Below are 21,237 nucleotides of genomic sequence, written 5' to 3'. Positions count from 1 at the left end.
GTGAGAACGGCATCTTGACTCACAGGTCACAAACTTACCAACAGATACAAACAGATCACAAACTTACCAGGATCATCATGTCACATGTCCAAACAAATAATGAAGTCCTTTAGTAACGGGTATGTCCACGTGCGCTTTTCATGCTTCCAACCAAGTTTCTGATGATATCCTGGGGAAGATTGCCCCATGCTTCCTGTCACTAAAGGACTTCATTATTTGTTTGGACATGTGACATGATGATCCTGGTAAGTTTGTTTTGACTCTCTTTAATGTTTTTAACTTAATGTTGTTAAAATTGTTGGCTGTGACCTGTGATTCAAAATGCCAGTCTCACAGATTTCTTTTGCTGGGTGCCAATAGGGCTGTGAACGTGGTTCAGGAAGTTGTTCCATATCAGTGCATTTTGCGGTTGTGTCAGTTGACCAACTGATTGCTTACTGACATGTGTTTAGAGTAGAGTATTGAGGCAATCCTGTGTGTAATTTTAGTTCATTTTGATGGACAGGATTTTAAGATATGACCTTGTGAAAAATTAGAAGTTTCTTTTTTGGCTTAGTGTATTATAAATAGGTAAATTAAAATGACTAAAGTGAATCCACCTTTTTTCATTTGATCATGTTGATTATTAAATAATTATTATGGCATTCAACAAAATGATTGAAGAGAAAACACACAATGCAGACCAAAGAATTCATTATACGTGGCGGCCTTATCACTTGGTACACAGTAGCTCACCAATCTGAAAGCCTGTTTTAATCACAATGGTCAGAATTAAAAGTCAAAATGATTCTAAATAGGCTACACTGTCCATATACTGTAGAGTCTCATTGCAAGATCATTATGATCGATGCGAATTATAGAAACAGTTCAAACAATAAAATTACTACATCTTTATCTTGACACTTCCTCATTTGCTCGCCCTGTTCCTTTTTAAAGGAATTTTTATTAGGATAGGATCTGAAAACCCTTATTACCGTATATTCTACTTCTTGCATATTCAACCTACATGTACACCAAAGTGCAGTGGTACTGGGTTTACAGAATTGTACAGATAACAAATTCTGTCAGGGATCGCTTTGTGGGCACTTCTGCAATTACCCCAGTATGTGCATCTATCCATGGTGGGGTGGCTAGCACATATTAAATATACCCCCTTCCCACTCCCCCTCTCATGTACACAGTAGTAATTAAAGCTTTGACAATTGTCAACCTCATAACATTTGATGGAAGATCTATGCAGTTAGTCTCTATCATACTTCATTGATGTTAAGGGGTACTACCTGGGGGGCACTCAACACAAATGACCATACGGGTATGCTCCCCGAAAGACCCCTTTTGGGTTTCGCAGCTCGAAAGACCCCTATATTTGACCAAAATAAAGCTCCGAAAGACCCTTGATTTTGATAATTTCAGCTCAAAAAGACCCAAAAATTGCTCATTCCTCATATTTCTTATTTTTTCAGGCGATTTTCAACCAAAAAGCCAAGAAAGACCCTTGATTTTGACTTTTCGCAGCTCCAAAAGACCCCATTTTACTTGTTCACAGCCGGGTTCGCAGCTCGAAAGACCCCTTTTACCGTGCGCCGTCAGCTCCCAAAGACCCACCACCTCAAAATTCGGGGAGCATACCCACCAAATTTTTTGATGTGCCCCGGGGTACTACACCCTCGATAAATTTGTATCTATTTTTGTATTTTTCTCAAAAACTAATAACAAAGTGGTAACAAAAGTTATGTATAGGAGCAAGGAATCCAATTACTACACTGGAATTTCAGTGACCCAAGACAAACGGTTTGTTATTTATGATAAGAAATTAGGTACCGCTAGGATGTACCCCATTTCCCATCATATATACTGAACCGCTTGTCTTGAGTCACTGAAATTTCAGTGTAGTAATTGGGATCCTTGCCCCAATAATCTACATAACATTTGTTACCAGTGTATTATTATTTTTTGAGAAAAATGCAAAAATAGTCACAAATTTACCACAGGGGTGTAGTACCCCCTTTGAATAAAATAAAAATCAACCAACCAACTGACCCTCCTGACTTTTTTGGGCACCCTCTATATGGAGGGCAGCATGTCACATCAAAGCTCCCTTTGGGTGCCCCATTCCTCTTTTAAATTAAAGGAATTTTTATACTATCTAATCTGTTGTCTGAATTATTTTCTTCCAAGTAAACCACGTAAATGCGCCGGACAGGAGTTGTTAAACGGTGGTGAACAACAGTAAAACAGTCAAAAGTAATGCAGCCGTTACAAAATCATCTATAGATAGCTCATAAATATTAATTGTATGAATCACAATATTATGTAAACATAGAGGGAATGGTGGGTTATGTATGCAAATTTTGACACCCATTTGCCCAATTTCATTCAATAGGCCTATGAACAACACACTCAGTATTTTTTTTAACAGAATTGAATTTATTAGAGTTGCAGTAAATTGCAATGATTTTGTATTCAGCGCGAAGATAGTGACGGTTTTGACAATGCCTACGTTTAATAACCATCAATCGCTATAAGTGTAACTTTTAAATCTTTAAAAATATGGCTGTTGTTAATATTGAACGGAATTGGGCAAACAAAATATCAAGTTATGCATACATAAACTACCCTTTCATGTTAAAATGTTTTGAATATGATTAATAGTTCTGAAGCTGTAGGCTCTGTTACTTTTGTGAAGACTTAAGATTTCAATACACAGATTGACAGAGAGGAGGTTGTTGCATATTGTTACTTGTCTTTTCAGTAACTTCTTTTTCATACGATTGTTGTGTTTATATGAGTATAATGAAAATTATGTTGACATCAAGTTTTCTACATGTTTTTTTCTTCAGACCTTTGAAGTTGATAGCCAGTACAAAGCCGAGTCCATCGCCACGCTGTTAGATGGCTACTATCGTCTCCTGGTAGATTACTACCATTACTTGAATACAGATTGTGCACCGCCCTCTCTCATAGCATTGCTTAGATTTCGTTGTCACGGACCCATTCCGTAAGTACATGTGTGTAAATGAGGTATAGACTAGAATATTTGTCCAGAAAATCTTTAAGATTTGTCCAGAAAATCTTTAAGATTTGTCCAGAAAATCTTTAAGATTTGTCCAGAAAATCTTTTAGATTTGTCCAGAAAATCTTTTAGATTTGTCCAGAAAATCTTTCAGATTTGTCCTGAAAATCTTTAAGATTTGTCCAGAAAATCTTTTAGATTTGTCCAGAAAATCTTTTAGATTTGTCCAGAAAATCTTTCAGATTTGTCCTGAAAATCTTTAAGATTTGTCCAGAAAATCTTTAAGATTTGTCCAGAAAATCTTTAAGATTTGTACAGAAAATCTTTAAGATTTGTACAGAAAATTTTTAAGATTTGTCCAGAAAATCTTTAAGATTTGTCTAGAACATATTTAAGATTTGTGCATTGTCTAGAGAATCTTTAAGGTTTTGTCCAGAAAATATTTGTATGTAATTCAAACTTGATATAAAATTCATCTCAAGACTAAAATGCAGAGGGTTTTACTCATCATTTGCGGTTTGTGCTTAGTTAGTGATTCAATAAAGTATAAAGAAAAGTATAAATAATTCATACTTAATGCACAGTTACAAATGTAAGTCTTGTACTAGTTATCCAGGTAAGTCTTCATGTCCAGTTAAATACTGTATAGCGAGTGGGATATTTTAGCGCTATTCATTTTTCACAGTTTTAACTGTTTTGAGAAGTTTCACATTTTTTATTGTTTTCTTGGTTATTTTAGCACATTATAACCCTAACACTAGACACTGCTTTATGCTATCAGAAGTTGAAGAAGAAACAAAAAAGGAGAGAAGATGAATAAAGAAGTCACTTTGTATCCCCAGGATTTGAACCTTAGACCCCTTGCATGCCAAGCGCACGATCACCAACCGGTAGCCACAGGGGTTGCGCTGGCCCGGCCAGCGATTCCTTGAGCATATAGTACTTACAGGGTGATTGCATCATTGCATCACCTGGTATTAATGCATGCACAGTGGCTATCCTTGATCTATTTTGTGATACCTAGCCGTGCTAGAGCTAACCCCATTAAAACTATCTGCCGATTGGCCAAAAAAAAAGTCTTCATTATCAATTGGCCCAATCAGCAACATTGTTAGAATAATTTCACCCTGCAAAAAATTGGTGTGAATTATTTGCAAAGCTCCATTCTGATTGGTGATTAAAATGAAGATATCATGTAATTGACCAATCATAGGCAATGTTAGATCAGCATGTTGTGCTCAGGGGTTAAAGCCTATACAATTGTCAGAAGTACTTTTGTGGGCTTTTAAATTTGTGGTTCTGAAACTAAACGTGAAAAGCATGAAAATGAAAACATTTTGCCTTATATAGTAGTTGTCTGATCAGTGTTGCAAGAGCCCTCGCAGTAACCAGGAAAATCCAGGGATCATCCCTTTCCCTTGGAGAGCCATAGATGACCGCACTAGCCCCCAGTGGCCCAGAAATTCGCGGTGCATTAATTTTCATGCTTTTCACGTGCAACACAGCTACCACAAAAATAAAAACACATGAATATGTTCTTTTAATGTATACGTCTGTGTAAGAAAACTGAAAACTGCGAAATTAAAAACAAGCAATGTAGTTCATAATCGGCAAAATTACAAATTTTATAGTATAAAATAAGGGATCCTAGAAGGCAAGTTCCATGACCTAGAAAGCGGATGCCCCGACCCGTCAGGCTAGGGACTTTCCCTAGCTCTTCAGACCAGCGTCAGAAGGGATATTGCATTCATGGTAATTTCATCTCTGTTCTATAAGTAGCAAAATATTAGGTCGTCTTTGGAGCAAATCTTGCCAGTATCATGCTTTAGCTTCAGAAATGTGCCTAAATTTGGTCTACTTTGCATTAATCTTATGTGCATTTTCACTGTTACTAAATTTGGCAATTGGGTGCTTTTTATCCCTGAGTGCACAAGTGCAATAACATTTTGGGCCACCGGAGACACATGTGTACCTTGGTGCATCCAAATCCTCCTCACGCTTCATTATTGGAAACTAGCAGCAACGCTTGTCTAATTCAATGCATTTATAAAGTAATGGATTGAATGGGTAAAGCCCTTACAGGGCATAAATAAACAGTTCATGCAAAAACCAGTGTAAACCTTAAAGCTACTTACACAACTCGCTTGTGAAGTTTAATGGGTACAGGAAATTAATTGATGAAAGAAAAAGTTTCCCAAATCTAACATTGTTATAGGCATCTATCTTCAAGGTTATTCCTAGAACATGTGCCAGAATCCAGGGGGATCCTCCCTCCCAATGGTGGGTCCCCCACTTGCTCCCTACTTCAGACCCCAGGTAATATTAAGAAATTAAGGAAATTTTCACTTTAAATTTTCGGCAAAAAATGCATCATTTTGGGCAATTTTCAGATTGTTGCTCCACCCCTAGATTGTGTTGCTCCCAAAAAAATGTCATAGTGCTACCACTGATCTGGGCTACAGAAACGGAGGGTGGACGTAGCGGGGCAAAATCATTGTTCTGTCACCACTAGGAACAATATTGTTATAAATTTGCCCTTGCCTAGTTTTAAAATGTAGGCAGCAAAATAATATTTTGAATGGGTCTGGCGATTCAAACACTTCCATGCACGTGCTATGTGAATATGTCTTGAAACATTCATGATAGGGACTTGAGATGTAATATTCAAAGCTTGCCTGCCTTCTGTAAGTTTTATTTGAATATGGCTGTTTTATATGATGCATTTGTAAGGGCTCATATTGAAATTCCCTTACACAGGAAGGTGTGCGCCATCCTGCAGCTTTCCTGTGCTAGCCTTCTTTTGTTAAAATCCTGTGTGATTATAACACTGCAATTAGCCACTTAAATTAGGGCGCGCTTTCCTGGGTTGTGCGATGAGCCATAGTCAGTTTGTTTTCTTCCCATTCGTCATGGACCACTTCAAAAGGCAGGGTGTATCACTGATGCATATAATCCATCTTTATAATCCGTTTTATGACCGAGCTTTCCTGAGGCGCGCGCTTAGCGAGGGGAATCCTGCCTTCTTTCTGTGTGAAAGCATGGTAGGGTATTTCAATATGAGCCCTAATAGGCCAGTGAGTGATGTAACATACAATGTACACACATCTATGAAGGTCATTTTCAGGTCCTTTGAGGTTAAATTAGTACAGTTTATTGGATCTTCATGAAACTTGGTGATAATGATCAGCAATTACAGTTAAATTTTAACAAGGTTATCATGCAATGGGCATTCAGTGGATTTTTATGAAACTTGGTGGAAATTATTGTGATCTCAAGTTGTGCAGTACATGTATAGGATTTGTACCTAACACATTACATTCAAATGTCAAATTTTATGAATGAACAAGCATGTTGGAGAAGTGAAATCATGAGGCAGCTATGTACCAGAGAAGATACCTTAATACCTTTCCCAGAATCCTTTGCAACACGATGCATCACCTCATTTCATCAAATGACACTCTCATTACTTTGTATAAGTTCCTTTTTGTTTTAATTTTGAGAATAGACTGGCAAAACATGGGTCGATAGTCCAGAAATAAACATGTTTTGCAAGATCTGGATGTGCTCTGTTTCATCACTATTAACCCATGTCGCACCAGATAGCAAATCAGTACATAAAATTGAAATGGGAGAAATGCATTATGGGAAGTGTAAGATATCATCTCTAGCTATGCACACACTCAGACATGAAGATAAATCTTGCACACACATGTAAGATGAGCACAGAACAGACAGGTTGGTGTGAATCTATGTAAAGACCACTGTCTTGTAAGCTGTATCACTATACTAGGTGCAAATTTGACATTTGCAGTGAGTTGTTAAATACACACAAATGGACAGACTGCACAGAAATCAGCTGTATAATAACACACTGCATCAAGCCGTTGCATTTTTGGACAAAAATTTGATTTGTGATAAAAAAATAAATGGTGATTTAACATGAGTTTGGAAAAACATGGAAATAATGAACCAGTTACACTTAAACAAATTTACATACATTGTTCATCTTTAGGGAATAATGTGGTAGAATAATGTTAGGGAATAATGTGGTAAAATAATGTTAGTAGAATAATGTGGATCAAATAATGACCTGTCAATTCGCTGTCAAGGTGACGTAATAATCGGATTAGTTACCATAGCAATGGATGAATACAATTTTGAATAGATCGCCCTGCACTACAAGCAGATTGCACTAATGTCACCAAACATAGATTGAATACAATACCGCTCTTTTCAAAGATACTAATCTTACAGGTGCGAGTGATTAGCATTTCTTTGACATCTATGGGTCAATGCATAGGTACAGCGTGAACGATGTAGTGCAGGGTGATCTATTCAAAATTGTATTCATCCATTGCTATAGTAGTTAATCCGATTAATTATGTCACTTTGAAAGTGAATTATTGTAGTTTTTTGCGCATCGCACATTTTCCCTGTCCTTACCCTAACCCAATCCATGTTTTTTTGCTTTCGTAAAGGTAAAGAAGAAACAAAAAAAGAGAAAAGATAAACAAAGAAGTCACTTGGTACCCAGAGATTCGAACCACAGACCCCTTGCATGCTACGCAGAAGATCATGGATCTGCAGCCAGTAGCCACAGGGGTTAAGCTGGCTCAGAGATTCCCTGAGTACTATATATGACTTAGGATGATTGCGTCATGATGCAGTCGCATCACGAAGAATGCATGCATGTGCAGTGGTTTTAATAGTGAACTGTAGTGAGACTTAGGTTTAATGGTTTCTTGGTATTGATATTTCATCTTCATTGCAGATTATCTGTTGCTAAGGCCAAACTACAGGAAGCTGCTCAACCCGAAGGCACCTTCATCATCCGTCAGAATCCAGAGGATTACGATAGCTACTGCCTCACTGTCCAGATGAACCAGGGAGTGAGAAACTACAAGATATGTGTCTATGAAGGTCAGTCCAATGTATACAGCAATAGGCAATTCCAGTTGAAATCCTTACACCCCCTATGGAAGACTTGACCTGAATCTTCCACACAGGAAATGTGAGTTTCAAACGGGGTTACCTGAAATGGGTGACTCCATTTGAAATCTTCAGTCGTTCATAGGGGGGTGTATGGATTTAAGATGGAATAGCCGTGGCAGCTATGTTGGGAGACAGTTCTAAAATGACAGAGGGACAGGTCTCTAGTTCAATTCCACAACCAATCTTACACCTGTTTTATTGTATTATCATGCAAATTTCCCTGTGGTACCTTACGGAGGGAAGAATTATATTTAAATGAGGATGACACTGATATGAGTGATGTCATATTGCATACCCTCTATTACCGTATTAATTCCATTAAATGCCCATGCTGCAGTAAGTGCCCAACCATGCATGGACAAAATGTATTGTAAACCTCATCTACAAATTGTGATAGAATTTTCATTTAAGTGCTCGGATAATGATGTTTTCACATATTTTTGTGGCATCTGAGAGCACATCAGACAATCATAGATTTGCATTTTGAATATGAGGAATGCCCTTCTGATATCAAATAATTTTGATTTTTTGAAATTCAAGATATAATATGCATTTGATGGCAAATGATTAAAATTGATATTTTTAATTTTACAGTCCTCAAGTAAGATGTATAAATCTAATGATATGTCTGTATGTAGCTGGGATGAAAAGCTGTCCATCATATGAAAATTTTGACCTTTATTGAAGATAAAGATTTTTTCCCCAAAACAATGTAGGTATTTTGGGGAAAAAATATCAAAATTATTTGATATCATAAACACATTCCTCGTATTCAGAATACAATTCGATATGTCTGACGTGCTCTGAGGTCACACAAAAACTGTGTGAAAACATTGCTATTCCCTATGTGAAAACATTGCTATTGATTCCTTAAAAACCTAAGTAAATCACATTTTCGCATGTGACTATGGTCCGATAATCACAGTGTTTACACAGGCTGCCATTCTGAACCAGAAAGTGAAGCTTTAACAGATGGTTAAGCTTACATCACATTTTTTTCATCATAAGTTGGCCTTGAATAAACGCCCCATTTGAAAAATTAACAGAAAAAAAAATGCTACAATGGGCCATTCCAGTTAAAATCCACACTACCCCTGTGGAAGATTTTGGACATATCTTCCACAGGGGGAGTATGTTTTTCAAATGCAATTGATCAGAGGTAATCATTTTGAAACTCATACTCCCCCTGTATTATGGCTTTACCTATATCTTCCACAACTGGAGTGAGTATTATAAATGGAATTTACCCAATTGTCTATTCTATTCAAAATTGATACTCCCTCTGTACATGACTTTAGCTAAATCTTCCACAGGGGTAGGGTGGATTTTAAATGGAATAGCCCAATTTTGCTTCAGGGAGCAGATGATTATAAAAAATTGTACTTCCCATATCTAAGCCCAATATCTGCTATCTTAATGTAAGTACACAGATATAGGATTTTACCTGAGAGATGATATCTATACACTTGATTTATGATTAACTTAAAACAATACACTGTGCACAATTAGCCATTGATTCTTACCATCGAGATAAGATGTTGAATATTTTGATATTTCTAGCCTAGATGATATCAAGCTGACATTTCAAATCTAAATGTCATTCTCTACTTATAGAGTGTCTTAATGTATTGAAAAATTCATAAGATTTGCCGGTATGGGTTCATTTGCATTGCATGGTTGAAAAAAAATATGGTGGATTTGGTTGAAAAATGTTGTGCTGGAGTATGAACATCTAACGGTTTGTAGATGCGTGTAGCATTTGTATCACATGTTTAAAAATGAAAATGATAAATTATTTGGGTGTTGACAAATTCTATGCTTTAGAATGAATATCCCCGGTGAATATCTAATATTTTGTGGAACATTTAATATTTGCACCAAACATTTTGCACTGTAAAAGGACATCTAACATATTGCAGAACATCATCTCCGTCTCTCTATACTTTGTTCGACTTATAAATGGCAAAATGATTCAGTTCTTGTTACTCCACACATCATTAAAGTCACAACTTACGCTTGCTTAAATTTGAAAGTCCCAGCACTTTTGTCCAAAACTGGGTCCTGTTAGAAAAGCTGTTAATGCCACCCTTATCTTTTTGTTTATCTGTTTCAATCTTAATCTGTATCCACACACTCTCTCTTCTCCCCTCTCTCTCCTCTCTGTCTATCTCTATCATATTCTCCAACTTATTACCTGTGCTCTCTCATACTGAAACTATTCTCTTAAGGGTATACGAGGTATTGTTGGTCGAAGCAGCCAAAAAAAAAATTAATTGTTGTTAATGAGTTAGTACGTTTTACAAAAGTGTTGTTTTTTCAGCCCTCTTTACAACATAACTCAAGAACCACAGGACCTACAAAATCATTTATGTGATATTTGAATTCTTCTGTACACTCGCTATGAAATGATCAATGCAAATTTTGCCAAAGCTCACTATCATTCGCAAGATGCAGTAATCTACCAAATCGCAACAGTTAAAATAGTTACTAATCTTAATGTCACCCTTGTCTTTTTTGTATCTTTCAATCTTAACCTGCATCTCCTCACTCTCTCTTCTCCCACCCTCTCTCTCTCTCTCTCTCTCCTCACTGTCTATCTCTATTGCTATCATATTCTCTAACTTATTACCTGTGCTCTCTCACACTCTCATAATCAATCTCTTTGTTGCATTCTCTTAAACACTCTCCTTCAAACTTTCCTATACATAAAATATGCCCAATGCATGTAACTATATACCAAGCTCTGAAACTTATACTTTTGTAAACATCATTTAAGAGACATGCGGAAATGATGTCCGCATTAAGCATATCAATCATGAGATGTTCAGGTTGTCTTGATTCCAGGAAATGGGCAGGTGTAAGAGAAAACAAATCTCATGTCATCTTCATGTCAACACTGTGAGGACATCTACCTTGATATAAATCACACAAATTGAAGAAATTCATAGTACATTAATTTTAACACTATAGTCATACTTTACCCCAAAATTAAAAATTTTGTGACCGTAGCGATCGTCACCATAACAAAAAAAGTGTCTCGTAGAGATAACACGGTGGGCAGGTGGCAGAGAAATTTCATTTTTTTTGCGTGAAATGCAGATTTAATGAAGAAAAGAGATGCAGGAAGTCTTCATAGTGTTATTTTTAAGGATTATAGCACAAAACTGTACACGTGAGTATTTATATGAATGCAGGGTGAACCTTTGAAACTGTGACATGAGTTCACGGTTCGGCTGCCTCCGTGTGCCCCGCTTATGGCAATACTACAGAAGTCATGGCCCTATGGCGAGGGAGGAACCAATAGGCCATGATGTGTCGGGCTAGATGCAATTCAGAGGGAATTCCATTCCAAAGGCGTATAAGGGAACTGGTAACAAGTAAAATGGGGACTTTTGGAGCTGCGAACAGTCCAAATCAAGGGCCTTTCTTGGCTTTCTGGTTGAAAATCACCTGAAATAACCTTTCAGAGCTGAAATTATCAAAATCAAGGGTCTTTCGGAGCTCTATTTTGGTGAATTATAGGGGGTCTTTCGAAAACCAAAAAGGGGGCGTCTTTCCGGGGGAGCATACCCATATGGTCATGGTCAGAGCTGAAATTATCAAAATCAAGGGTCTTTCGGAGCTCTATTTTGGTGAAATAGGGGTCTTTCGGAGCTGCGAAATCCAAAAAGGGGGGTCTTTCCGGAGGAGCATACCCAAATGGTCATTTGTGTTTAGATATTACCAGTCAGGGCCTAGAAATAAATTTTCCTGGGACAGGTCTTAAATCTTCTGTCAAGTTTGTGACTAAATTAATGCACGCGAAGCGTTCATCGCTAACACTGTGGCGCGAAGCAGTAAATCTATTAGATGTCTAAAAATGCATTGGTTTTGTACACATTTCTATATCGTGAATAGATTCTGAAGTGAACACAAGTTACAAATCTGCCCCTTTTGGATACAAAATTATAAATAATTATTGATTAACTTTTTCCAAATAAAAAAAAAATCAACCATGAATGATCGCAGCACTTGGCTTTTTTAGGTTCAGGGACTCTCTAAATCTGCACAAAAAAAAAGAAATTAAAAATCACCTTGTTTTTTCCCAAATTTTTTTCTGTGGCCCAGGAATGTGGATTCTGAGGCCCCTCAGGCTATTACTAGCTTCTTCTGTACCTAAGCTTACTAATTATGTGGAAATCCCTACAATTGTGCATGTAACTTTTTATACATTATTTTATGTTTTTTATTGTTTTTTACTCCTTATATTTCATTATTACCAACTTTGGGCTGATTGGATCAGCTTGTTTACAAATTTTTGTGAACCTGAAATTTCCCCAACCCCAACACCATGACCATACATATTTATAGTATGAGTCCTGAAAACAATAAGAAATAATGTGAGATCTAATTCTAGTAAGGCCAAAAAAAAGGTTTCAAAGCTTGCGCGCACGTTTGTAAAAAAGCATGATTTGAAAAAAAAGAAATGCGGAATTTTTTTTATTAATAAAATTTTTTTATAGTTTTTTCCAGAAAAATTAGGCGAAAATCAGATTTTTCCTCAAAATACCATAAAAATACCAAGTCGGCAACTAAAAAAAAAAAAATCGCATTTCGTATTCGTTTTCAAACAACTCCTGAACTTTGAGACAAACCTTTTTTTTTGTGCCTAATCCTACCAGTACCATTATAAAAATAGGCTTATAGGTCAATCTACTTTTGGGAAACGCTGCATTTTGATCTATTTGTGTCTAGACATTTAATAGGAATGTTCGTTAACAATGACATTGTTAGTCAATATTGAAAAAAAAGGACAAATTAGAGTTGAAAACAGCAGCTGATGTTAGTGATAAAAATAAATGATGTAGGGATGCTTGGCATAGCATAGATAGAGAGAGCACATTGTATAGATGGGGCGTAATTTTTCACAATTTGGAAGCCGCACCAATGATATTTTGTGTATTTATTGAAGGATTATCATAGGGTTGTAATTTGCTATGTTTGCAAACTTTGTCAGGGAATGCATACATACATGCAAGCCAGCTCACATTGTGTGGTGTGATCTACAGTATATCCTGGAATAGTAGCCCCCTGGGGGGTTGCATTTTCCAAAAGGGGGGATGTTTATTAGAGGTCATTAATTCCTGCTAAAATCATTAGGTAAGCTTAAAACTCTCGCTGAAATAAAAAACTATGAACTTGAAGGATGACTTCCGGGTTAACTTCCGGGTTTATGATCAGACTTTCACCAAAATTAGCGGTTGTGTGTGCAGTGTGCACCTTGGTAAGATTACTACAGATAGCATATCAGCATTTTCGAAACATCTTGGTTGAAAAAAATGGTGTTGGGGGGGGGCGTTTAATTGAAGGGGCGACTATTCAAGGATATACGGTATATAAATATATATCATTGGGTGAGGTGGATCTTGTCAATTTTCTTAGCAAATAATTTTTTTTTTTTGAAGGTTCTTCGTTTTATACCGGAAGTTACCCCTTAATGACCTTTTACCCCAAATCTGTGAGGACTATAGACAATGGGTAATAACAATGCATGTGTGCAAGTGGCGCCACTGTCTTACGTAATCTGTGGGAGAAGAAGTATTTTGAGTTGAAATCACGTTTTTGATCCCTGCGTGACCTTTGACCCCACAAGTTAGATCAAAATCGGTGTAAGCATGTGAGTGCTAGAGCAAATGTAGTGGTCGGCAGAAAGAAGAAAAAAGAACCTGTAAGAAAAAAGACACGTCATGGCTGTATAAAACGGAAAATTTCCTTGCATTTGAAGGATTGGGAGCTACATTTGAGAGGGCGGAGGCAAGTTTTTTTTTACTTTCTTGTGTGGGTTGACTCCCCATAAAGACCTCACTTTCTATAATTGTAGTTGATATTTTTGGTAATGTTTTGTCTTTTGACTTTTCAAAGGATTTTGTCTTTTGCCTATCCTATATTGTGGGCTGGCCAATATTTTATTCTCAGTTATATTCAGTTTAGGTATAATATTTGTAAGAAATACTGCTTTTATTCCCCATAAAAAATAATTTCTTGAGGACATCCCCGTTGTTTAAAATAAACAAAACTGTCACGAACATCTAAGCCGCTGAACCACCTTCTTCGTTCTCGCATTCATTCCGATCCACTATACTTAGGGATTCAATCATTGTTCACCACCGATTAACAACAATGCGTCCGCGTCGTCTGTGTGGTTTTCTTTGCGAGGGCAGCTGGAAGTGCTGGACGCGAGTTGTTAATCGGTGATGAACAACGGTGAAACATGGTTGAATCCCTTTCAACAATGAAAACAAGCTAAAGATCATCTAATTCACATGATTCTTTCATTCAGAATAACTGTTTGTCATTTCCACTCAACCTTACAAGAAGATTGATGATTTCTCTGTTGATATCAGCAATAAAACTAAAGAATAAAGCGGTAATATTTAGTTGTTACTTTAATAACATATTATTCGCGTTTATGCTACTGGAAAAGTGTGGATTCAACACGGATTAACAACGCTTGGATCCTGTACAAAGGTATACAATGTAGGAAGAGTTGTTGAATTTAGTATTTAGGCCTACCATTTACACTGGTACCTAAATTCTTTGGCTTACTGTAGATTGTATACTACATGTACCACCAGTCATAGTCGCAACTACTGCTTATAGCCGCAATAGTTGAATACAACTATACAGTGCCCTGTAAATGTAGGCCTATGCACATGCATTATAATGATCATACTAGTTACCAAAAAATCTAGAACTCGGTGGAGTTGAACCGAGTAAGAAAGGTTTGCTTTGATCATTAATATGCTACTTTAACAATTCATGTCTGTATTGTGACCTACCAAGGAGGTTCCAGGCACTATTGCCTTGCATGTATTAATGTTCATGGTGTGTTCAGACAGGGAAAAATCCCAAGACTTTTAGAACTCTAGGTTTTAATGGAGAGCAATATTCCACAAGCTGTATCCACAACAGTTTTGGGCACTGAAACCCTGTATCTCCCCAAGGGCTAGTTAATTGAGCATAGCGTTTGAGCCTGAACTAGTAAAGTATTTAAATAATTAACTTCGCCAGCGTATTGTATAATTTTTATTGTTACAGTTTGTATAATCCAGTTTGGATGCTTGCTCCTCACTCTTGGAACAATCAGGGATCTTGAACAATATCCTGCAAATCTGGTTGTTCTCTGGCTGATATTTTCTTTTGGCTAAAAGATCTCTAAAATATAATTCTGTTTGGATGCTGGCTTCACTGCTGGAAAAGTGTCCTTCAACATGTTCAAATCTGGTTCTTCTTTCCCTGATATATTAATGTAGAGAAGTAATAGCGACTCAACTGTTGCAGCAAAAAGCCAAAGCTTAAATCATGATCTGGGAGAGTGGAATTCCATAGCTTGATATGTTTGGTACAAGCCTTACTGCCTTTTGCTTCTGCACAATGTAATTTCAATGAATATTGGACATTTTTTATAGTAAGGGACCCACCATTAAATTCTCAGGTGGGGGGTAGGATGTTTTTGAAAAAAAAACTTCACCCACTACATGAGCAAAAAAAACTTTCCCCACCAACACAAAAAAAACCCAAAAAAACTTTCCCCACCAACACTAAAAAAACAAAAAAACTTGCCGCCAAAAACTTTACCGCCCTTGGTGGCAATTTTTTTTCCCCTGACCCCAACTTCCTACCCCCATAAGAATCTAATGGTGCATCCCTAATAACAGTCTGAAGCCCCTTCCCCCAAGTAGCCCCGGACGATTGAAAACCTCTAATGTACTGAAATAACCTCAAAGTTTTGAACCTCCATTTGAACATAGCTCATGTTGTATAATGATTGATCACGTGCCATAGCACTTTGTACCTAGTTTCTAAGCCCCTAGATTTCATGTTTACAACATGAATTTCGATGGTATTTAATTTCACAATTCTGTGCATTTTTTTATTTTAGAAAGTGTAAACCCTCTGTCTCACTTTGAACATATTATAACGGGATGATTGCAAACAGTGCATTGGCCAATGCATTATATAATTTCACATAGTACTTTGTACCTAGTTTCTAAGACCCTAGATTTCATGTTTACAACATGAATTTCGATGGTATTTAATTTCACAATTCTGTGCATTTTTTTATTTTAGAAAGTGTAAACCCTCTGTCTCACTACAGAGTCTCACTATATGTAATTATAACGGGATGATTGCAAACAGTGCATTGGCCAATGCATTATATAATTTCACAAAATCTTTTTTTTCTAGTTTGTGTTTTTCATGTAATTTTAGTTATCAAAAAGCACACGCATGCACACACAGCAGACATCCACATGTAATAGACAAAGACTGATTGATGTGGTGCTGGGATGTAACTGGGGTTTGGTACCCTAGATTTTGTGTATTGCAAATGAATTTTAGCTGGTGTTGTATTTTCACAAGATTCATAGATGAATGGTATATTCAGGTTTTATTTTTAGCTGAGGATTGGTTCTAAATTTTGTGTAACATAAACTTTCCACCCCACATGCACGCCGGCACACACATTTATACCCACCCACCTACATGCCCATTCATACATTATGAAGGCTGCAATAAAGGTTCATTTGTTAATTAGCATTGTTTTCTTTTCTCTACATGACCATATGCACGCACCCCATACACCCCCCCTCACACCCCACACTCACCCCTACGTGATGGATGCCATGAATGCTCCTTTGGTAATTGTAGGTAGTACTTATTGTTTGCTTCTTGTTTTTTACAAAAGTTTATTTTGCTTAGCTGCTTGAACATAAAAATGCTCCAAGCTATTCTTGAAATACTTCTGTGTATTTTCTAAAGATTCAATCAGTAGTCTAACCAGTTAACAAGGTTGATATGATCTAGGCAAAAATATTGTTTTTGTGACCCCAAATCCCGAAATATCAGGGTCGCATTTTTTTCCCTTTTTTTTTTTCCGAATAGCAGTTTTTACAGATATTTGTATCAGCTATGAAAGTCTCTCAGTGTAGAAAGTCAATCTAGAGAATTTGACCATGCGTCATGAACTGGGGTACACAATAGTTTGGTGTTGTTTCATTTTGAAGTAAAATATGACTTATTTGTAATAACTAAACAACTTTAGTCTGTTTCAATTCTATCAAATTTGCATTCACTTTAAAGCCCAGAAAGGTCTCCTTCATGCGATACAAAAGTAATGTTTTACAATTTTAAATATAAAAGTTGAGTAGACCTTGATGCAGGCTGGTGCAAGGTAGGGGCAAGCTTAAGTCTTAAACAGTTCAAGCAGTATTCTTGTATTTTTCAATCATTTTGACTGAAAATTTTGTAATGTGTCATTCTGTGTATCATAACAGTACATCAACTACATGTAGAGGGGCAACATTATCAAAGTATACATATTTAGGAGGGCACTGATGAGCTGGTTCTAAGTTTTGCCAGTATAAAGTCTGGCTTGCCAGAGCTCTACAAAATCAGCACACAATCTAATTTTCACAGCAAAAGGTTTTGTCACCCCAGCGATCTATGAAACTCTTTTTTTTAGTCAACTCATTTAAACCAATAGTACTAGAGTAGAATATAAAATTACAGTTGATACATTAGAAGCCAAGGATATTCAATTTCATTGTGATTTATCATCAAATTACAATGTAGTTACTTTCGATATCGCTATATGATGTAATCTTCCAAAACCCTATGAATATGTCGCATTATATAAAGATAATAAAAGCTAAAACTCTTTTAACTATTTCTTTATGTTTTCAATTCTTCTTTGTTCATAACTTTTGATGTTGAAGTCACAAGTACAAAATGAAAACAGTTCTAAAAAGAGTTCTATATGTCCATGGTTTTTGTCTACAAAACTCAAAAAAATAAAAATAAACAAGCATTTAAGGGGTACTACACCCCTGGCCAATTTAATGCCTATTTTTGCATTTTCTCAAAAATATAGCACATTGGTGACAAGTAAGATATGTATATTATAGGGGCAAGGACTACAACTACTGCACTGAAAATTCAGCAACTCTAAACAAGTAGTTATTGATTTATTGATCAAATATTGGTTTTCCCTCATTTTTGACTGTAACTCCACAACTGTTGTCTGTGCTGAAATAAAATTTCCAGTGCAGTATTTGTAGTCCTTGCCCCTATAATATACATATCTTACTTTTCCCCAATGCGCTATAATTTTTGAGAAAAATGCAAAAATAGGCACACAATTTGGCAGGGGTGTAGTACCCCCTTAAAGGTTTACACAGATCACATCACATCATGTCACTTTTCCTTTCAGTTTTTCATTGCAAAACAACAGTTAAAGATGTGAGAGTGAAAGAATGTAAAGTTGTGTGCTCCTATCACTCAGTTTGTATCCCTACCAAAGATATTAGACCCAAGGAGTACAAACACAGTGATTTATAACCCACAAGCCTCAGCACACTTTACACAGTAGCGACTCAAGATTATTCAGTGCCATCTGATACCCTTTCTAGCTGATCAACTAGCTCGGCTGAAACAATGTGCTCGCTTCGCTCGCTATTCTTGACAAAGGAAGGCAGATATTAGTGCTAAAATGTCAAGAAAGCAGTGGGGTTTTTTTGGCTCTTCTGACAATTTTGCTGTTTTGAGATACAAGGTTTTGTCACCCAGCAACGATATGGACAAATTGATGGTGAGATTTAAAAAAGTGCAGAAGGATGCAAAAACATGTTTTAGGGTGTTTTTTGTTTCAGTAACAAACTAGCCCGAAGACTTAATGCAAAGACTAATTTCAAGTTACGCATTCTAAATTTTGGAAACACATTTTCTAATCTTTTTCATAACCAATTATCAAAAATAACAAGAAAAGATGCAAAATTGCATTTTTTCGACCAATTTTTCCTCAAATTGCAAAATTTGACTTTCATTGCCAGTTAGAACTAACTATAGGATCAGGATTTATGTTTCATTTAGCAAAACAAGATAAAATTTAAAAGTTCCAAAAAAATAGTGCTGTGTTTTTCTGGAATTGGGAGTACATGTAATTACATACGTAGCCATTGCACAGCCTAATGAAATGGTTGAATTAATATTTAATTGAAAATTTCTCCTATTTTGTTTTCATTTTTCCAGATGGTAAAATTGGCTTACCCAATCAGAGGCGATTTGATAGCATACGACAGTTTATGGAGCATTATCGTGAGTCTAGCAACTCCTGGTGCTTACACAACACCCCCCTACGTAAGGCAGTACAATACAAAAACAAAGGTAAGCTGTTAGCATATAGACTGATGTTGTTGTCATTTTGACATATTTACTTAAAAGTGACCTTTTCAGAGTCTATTTTATTTAGAAGCAACACCATCACAGCGTCTTCATTCAGGGTTATTTTTACAATCCTCCGATGACCACCTGGGAATGTACAAACACTTGAGGGAAGAAAAGGTTCTTTGCTTGTCGTCCTTGTCGGACCGACCGTCCCACACATTCCGACCGGAAAACTTTTCTTTTACTATTTTCATCAAAATTGTTTGTTCATGAGGGGTGTACTGGGACGGTAATATTTTCTGTCAACTAAAATTGTTTGAGCAAAAAAGCAAACTAAAACAGTACCAACTCCAGGGAAATTTTGAATGGATCTAAAAAAAAGATTCAAGTAGTGTACATAACCAAGGAAAATAAATGTTAAAAACTGTTTAATAATAATATGTACGACAACATCCAAAATTTAGGTCTAAAAGGACAAAACAACCGACGTTTCGGGAGCATAAAAACATCCCTTTTACAACGTAAAAACAAGTAGCACTAGTAACTAGCACTGCAAGAGATAAATGAGAAATACAGCAAAAGGAAGTGACAAGCATAGAATGAAAAGAAATTAGGATAATAATAAAAACGTACAAGGAAAAAATCAATTCCTGTGAGAAAGACAGATAGTGCAGTATAAAAGGCCAGCCAGGTCAAAAAGGGAAAAACAAAACAAATCTATGGTCATCCATACTAATACTAGTCAAAAGATAAAACAAACAGCAAAATATAAAAAGGAAGGGAGCATTTTGAAAAACCAAAAGCCTTAGGAGTTGCTCAGTTGTTAGGAAGCATTGTGAAAATCTAAACATTTTATCATAATAAGCAATTTGATTTGTGTATGTGAATGGCGGATGCTTATTTGAATTTTTGCGAGTGTAAGTTGGAACTTTTTAAGCCTTTCCCAAGTTGAAAACCTAATGTGGAATGCATTTTTGATTTAGGTGGGTTTTTTTTTTCCTTAGGGGAAGAGCAAGAGTACATCGGGAATAAGTATGCATAAAGAATTTAATTGAGATTTAATATTACCTGTAGACTATTTTTAAGTGATGATATCATAAGTGAGATCTTTGTGGATTTTTGGGGAAAAACAGTGGAAAAATGATATTTACTCAATCCAGCAGGAATAATGTAAAAAAATATATAAACCACCGTAGTCTCCAGTGGATCTTGTAACATGTAACACTTTAGTGTATCAAGATTGATGATCAATTCATCAATGACAGTATACCGAGAAAAAGGATGCAATCCGTGGATCGACAATAAAACAATTTAGTTAACTTGTATGGTTCTTTCATTTCTTGCTTTTGTCCATTTAAAGAGCTTGATTGTGATTGATTTGATGTAGATTATTTCCTGTATGTTAAAAGGATAGTTATTTAATTTTGACAACCAAAACATGAAACCATCAATCTTCTTTTTTACTGAATTTGTTCTGCGTATCTTCCTTACGCCCTGCTAGGGTGAAGCATATAGGCCGCCCCTTCTTCATTATATAATTGGCCGCTGAGGCACAATGAGAGAGTTATCTTGGGGACTTAAGTTGAGATGGCCCGAGTACCGACTGTGAACTCAGGTAGTACAGCGGTAAAGCTCTGGACCGGTAATCCAGCTACTGGGGTTCAATCCCTGTTGAGTCCTGATTTTTTCTCTCTCAATATTTTCATATGCCAGTTTGCTCGAGCCCCAATCACGCCATTTTAATCATAATTTCTCGAGCTTGCATCGTTTATTTCCGATCCTCGCATATATTTGTGTTTCGCATTGTCTTAATCCCTGCTAGGGAGAAGCATATAGGCCGCCCCTTCTTCATTATTCCTTCCTTGATTTTGTTGATTTTGTGCATCTGTTGCTTTTTGTTGCCTTGTAACATATCAATATTTTGATAGAATACTATATTTCGTCAAATAGTCACCCCTCAAATAAACACCCCCCACCACTTTTTTCAACCAAGATGTTTAAAAAATGCCGATATTTCCATGCTATCTTGT

The 21,237-nt window shown here is 36.4% G+C and overlaps 1 protein-coding gene across 1 annotated transcript in view; it reads left to right on the top strand.

Moving 5' to 3' along the window:
* The window catches only part of LOC140169782 (tyrosine-protein kinase JAK2-like), a 90,529-nt gene that overhangs the window by 47,642 nt on the left and 21,650 nt on the right, over window positions 1-21,237 (top strand). Inside the window, exons 4-6 of the mRNA XM_072193087.1 lie at window positions 2,841-2,998; window positions 7,785-7,933; window positions 19,073-19,207. Of these exons, the coding sequence (XP_072049188.1) occupies window positions 2,841-2,998; window positions 7,785-7,933; window positions 19,073-19,207 (442 nt within the window). The remainder of the gene's footprint in view (window positions 1-2,840; window positions 2,999-7,784; window positions 7,934-19,072; window positions 19,208-21,237) is intronic.

Source organism: Amphiura filiformis, chromosome 14, assembly GCF_039555335.1.
Source record: "Amphiura filiformis chromosome 14, Afil_fr2py, whole genome shotgun sequence".
Lineage (NCBI taxonomy): Eukaryota > Metazoa > Echinodermata > Ophiuroidea > Amphilepidida > Amphiuridae > Amphiura > Amphiura filiformis.
This window is presented reverse-complemented; position numbering and strand designations above follow the sequence as displayed.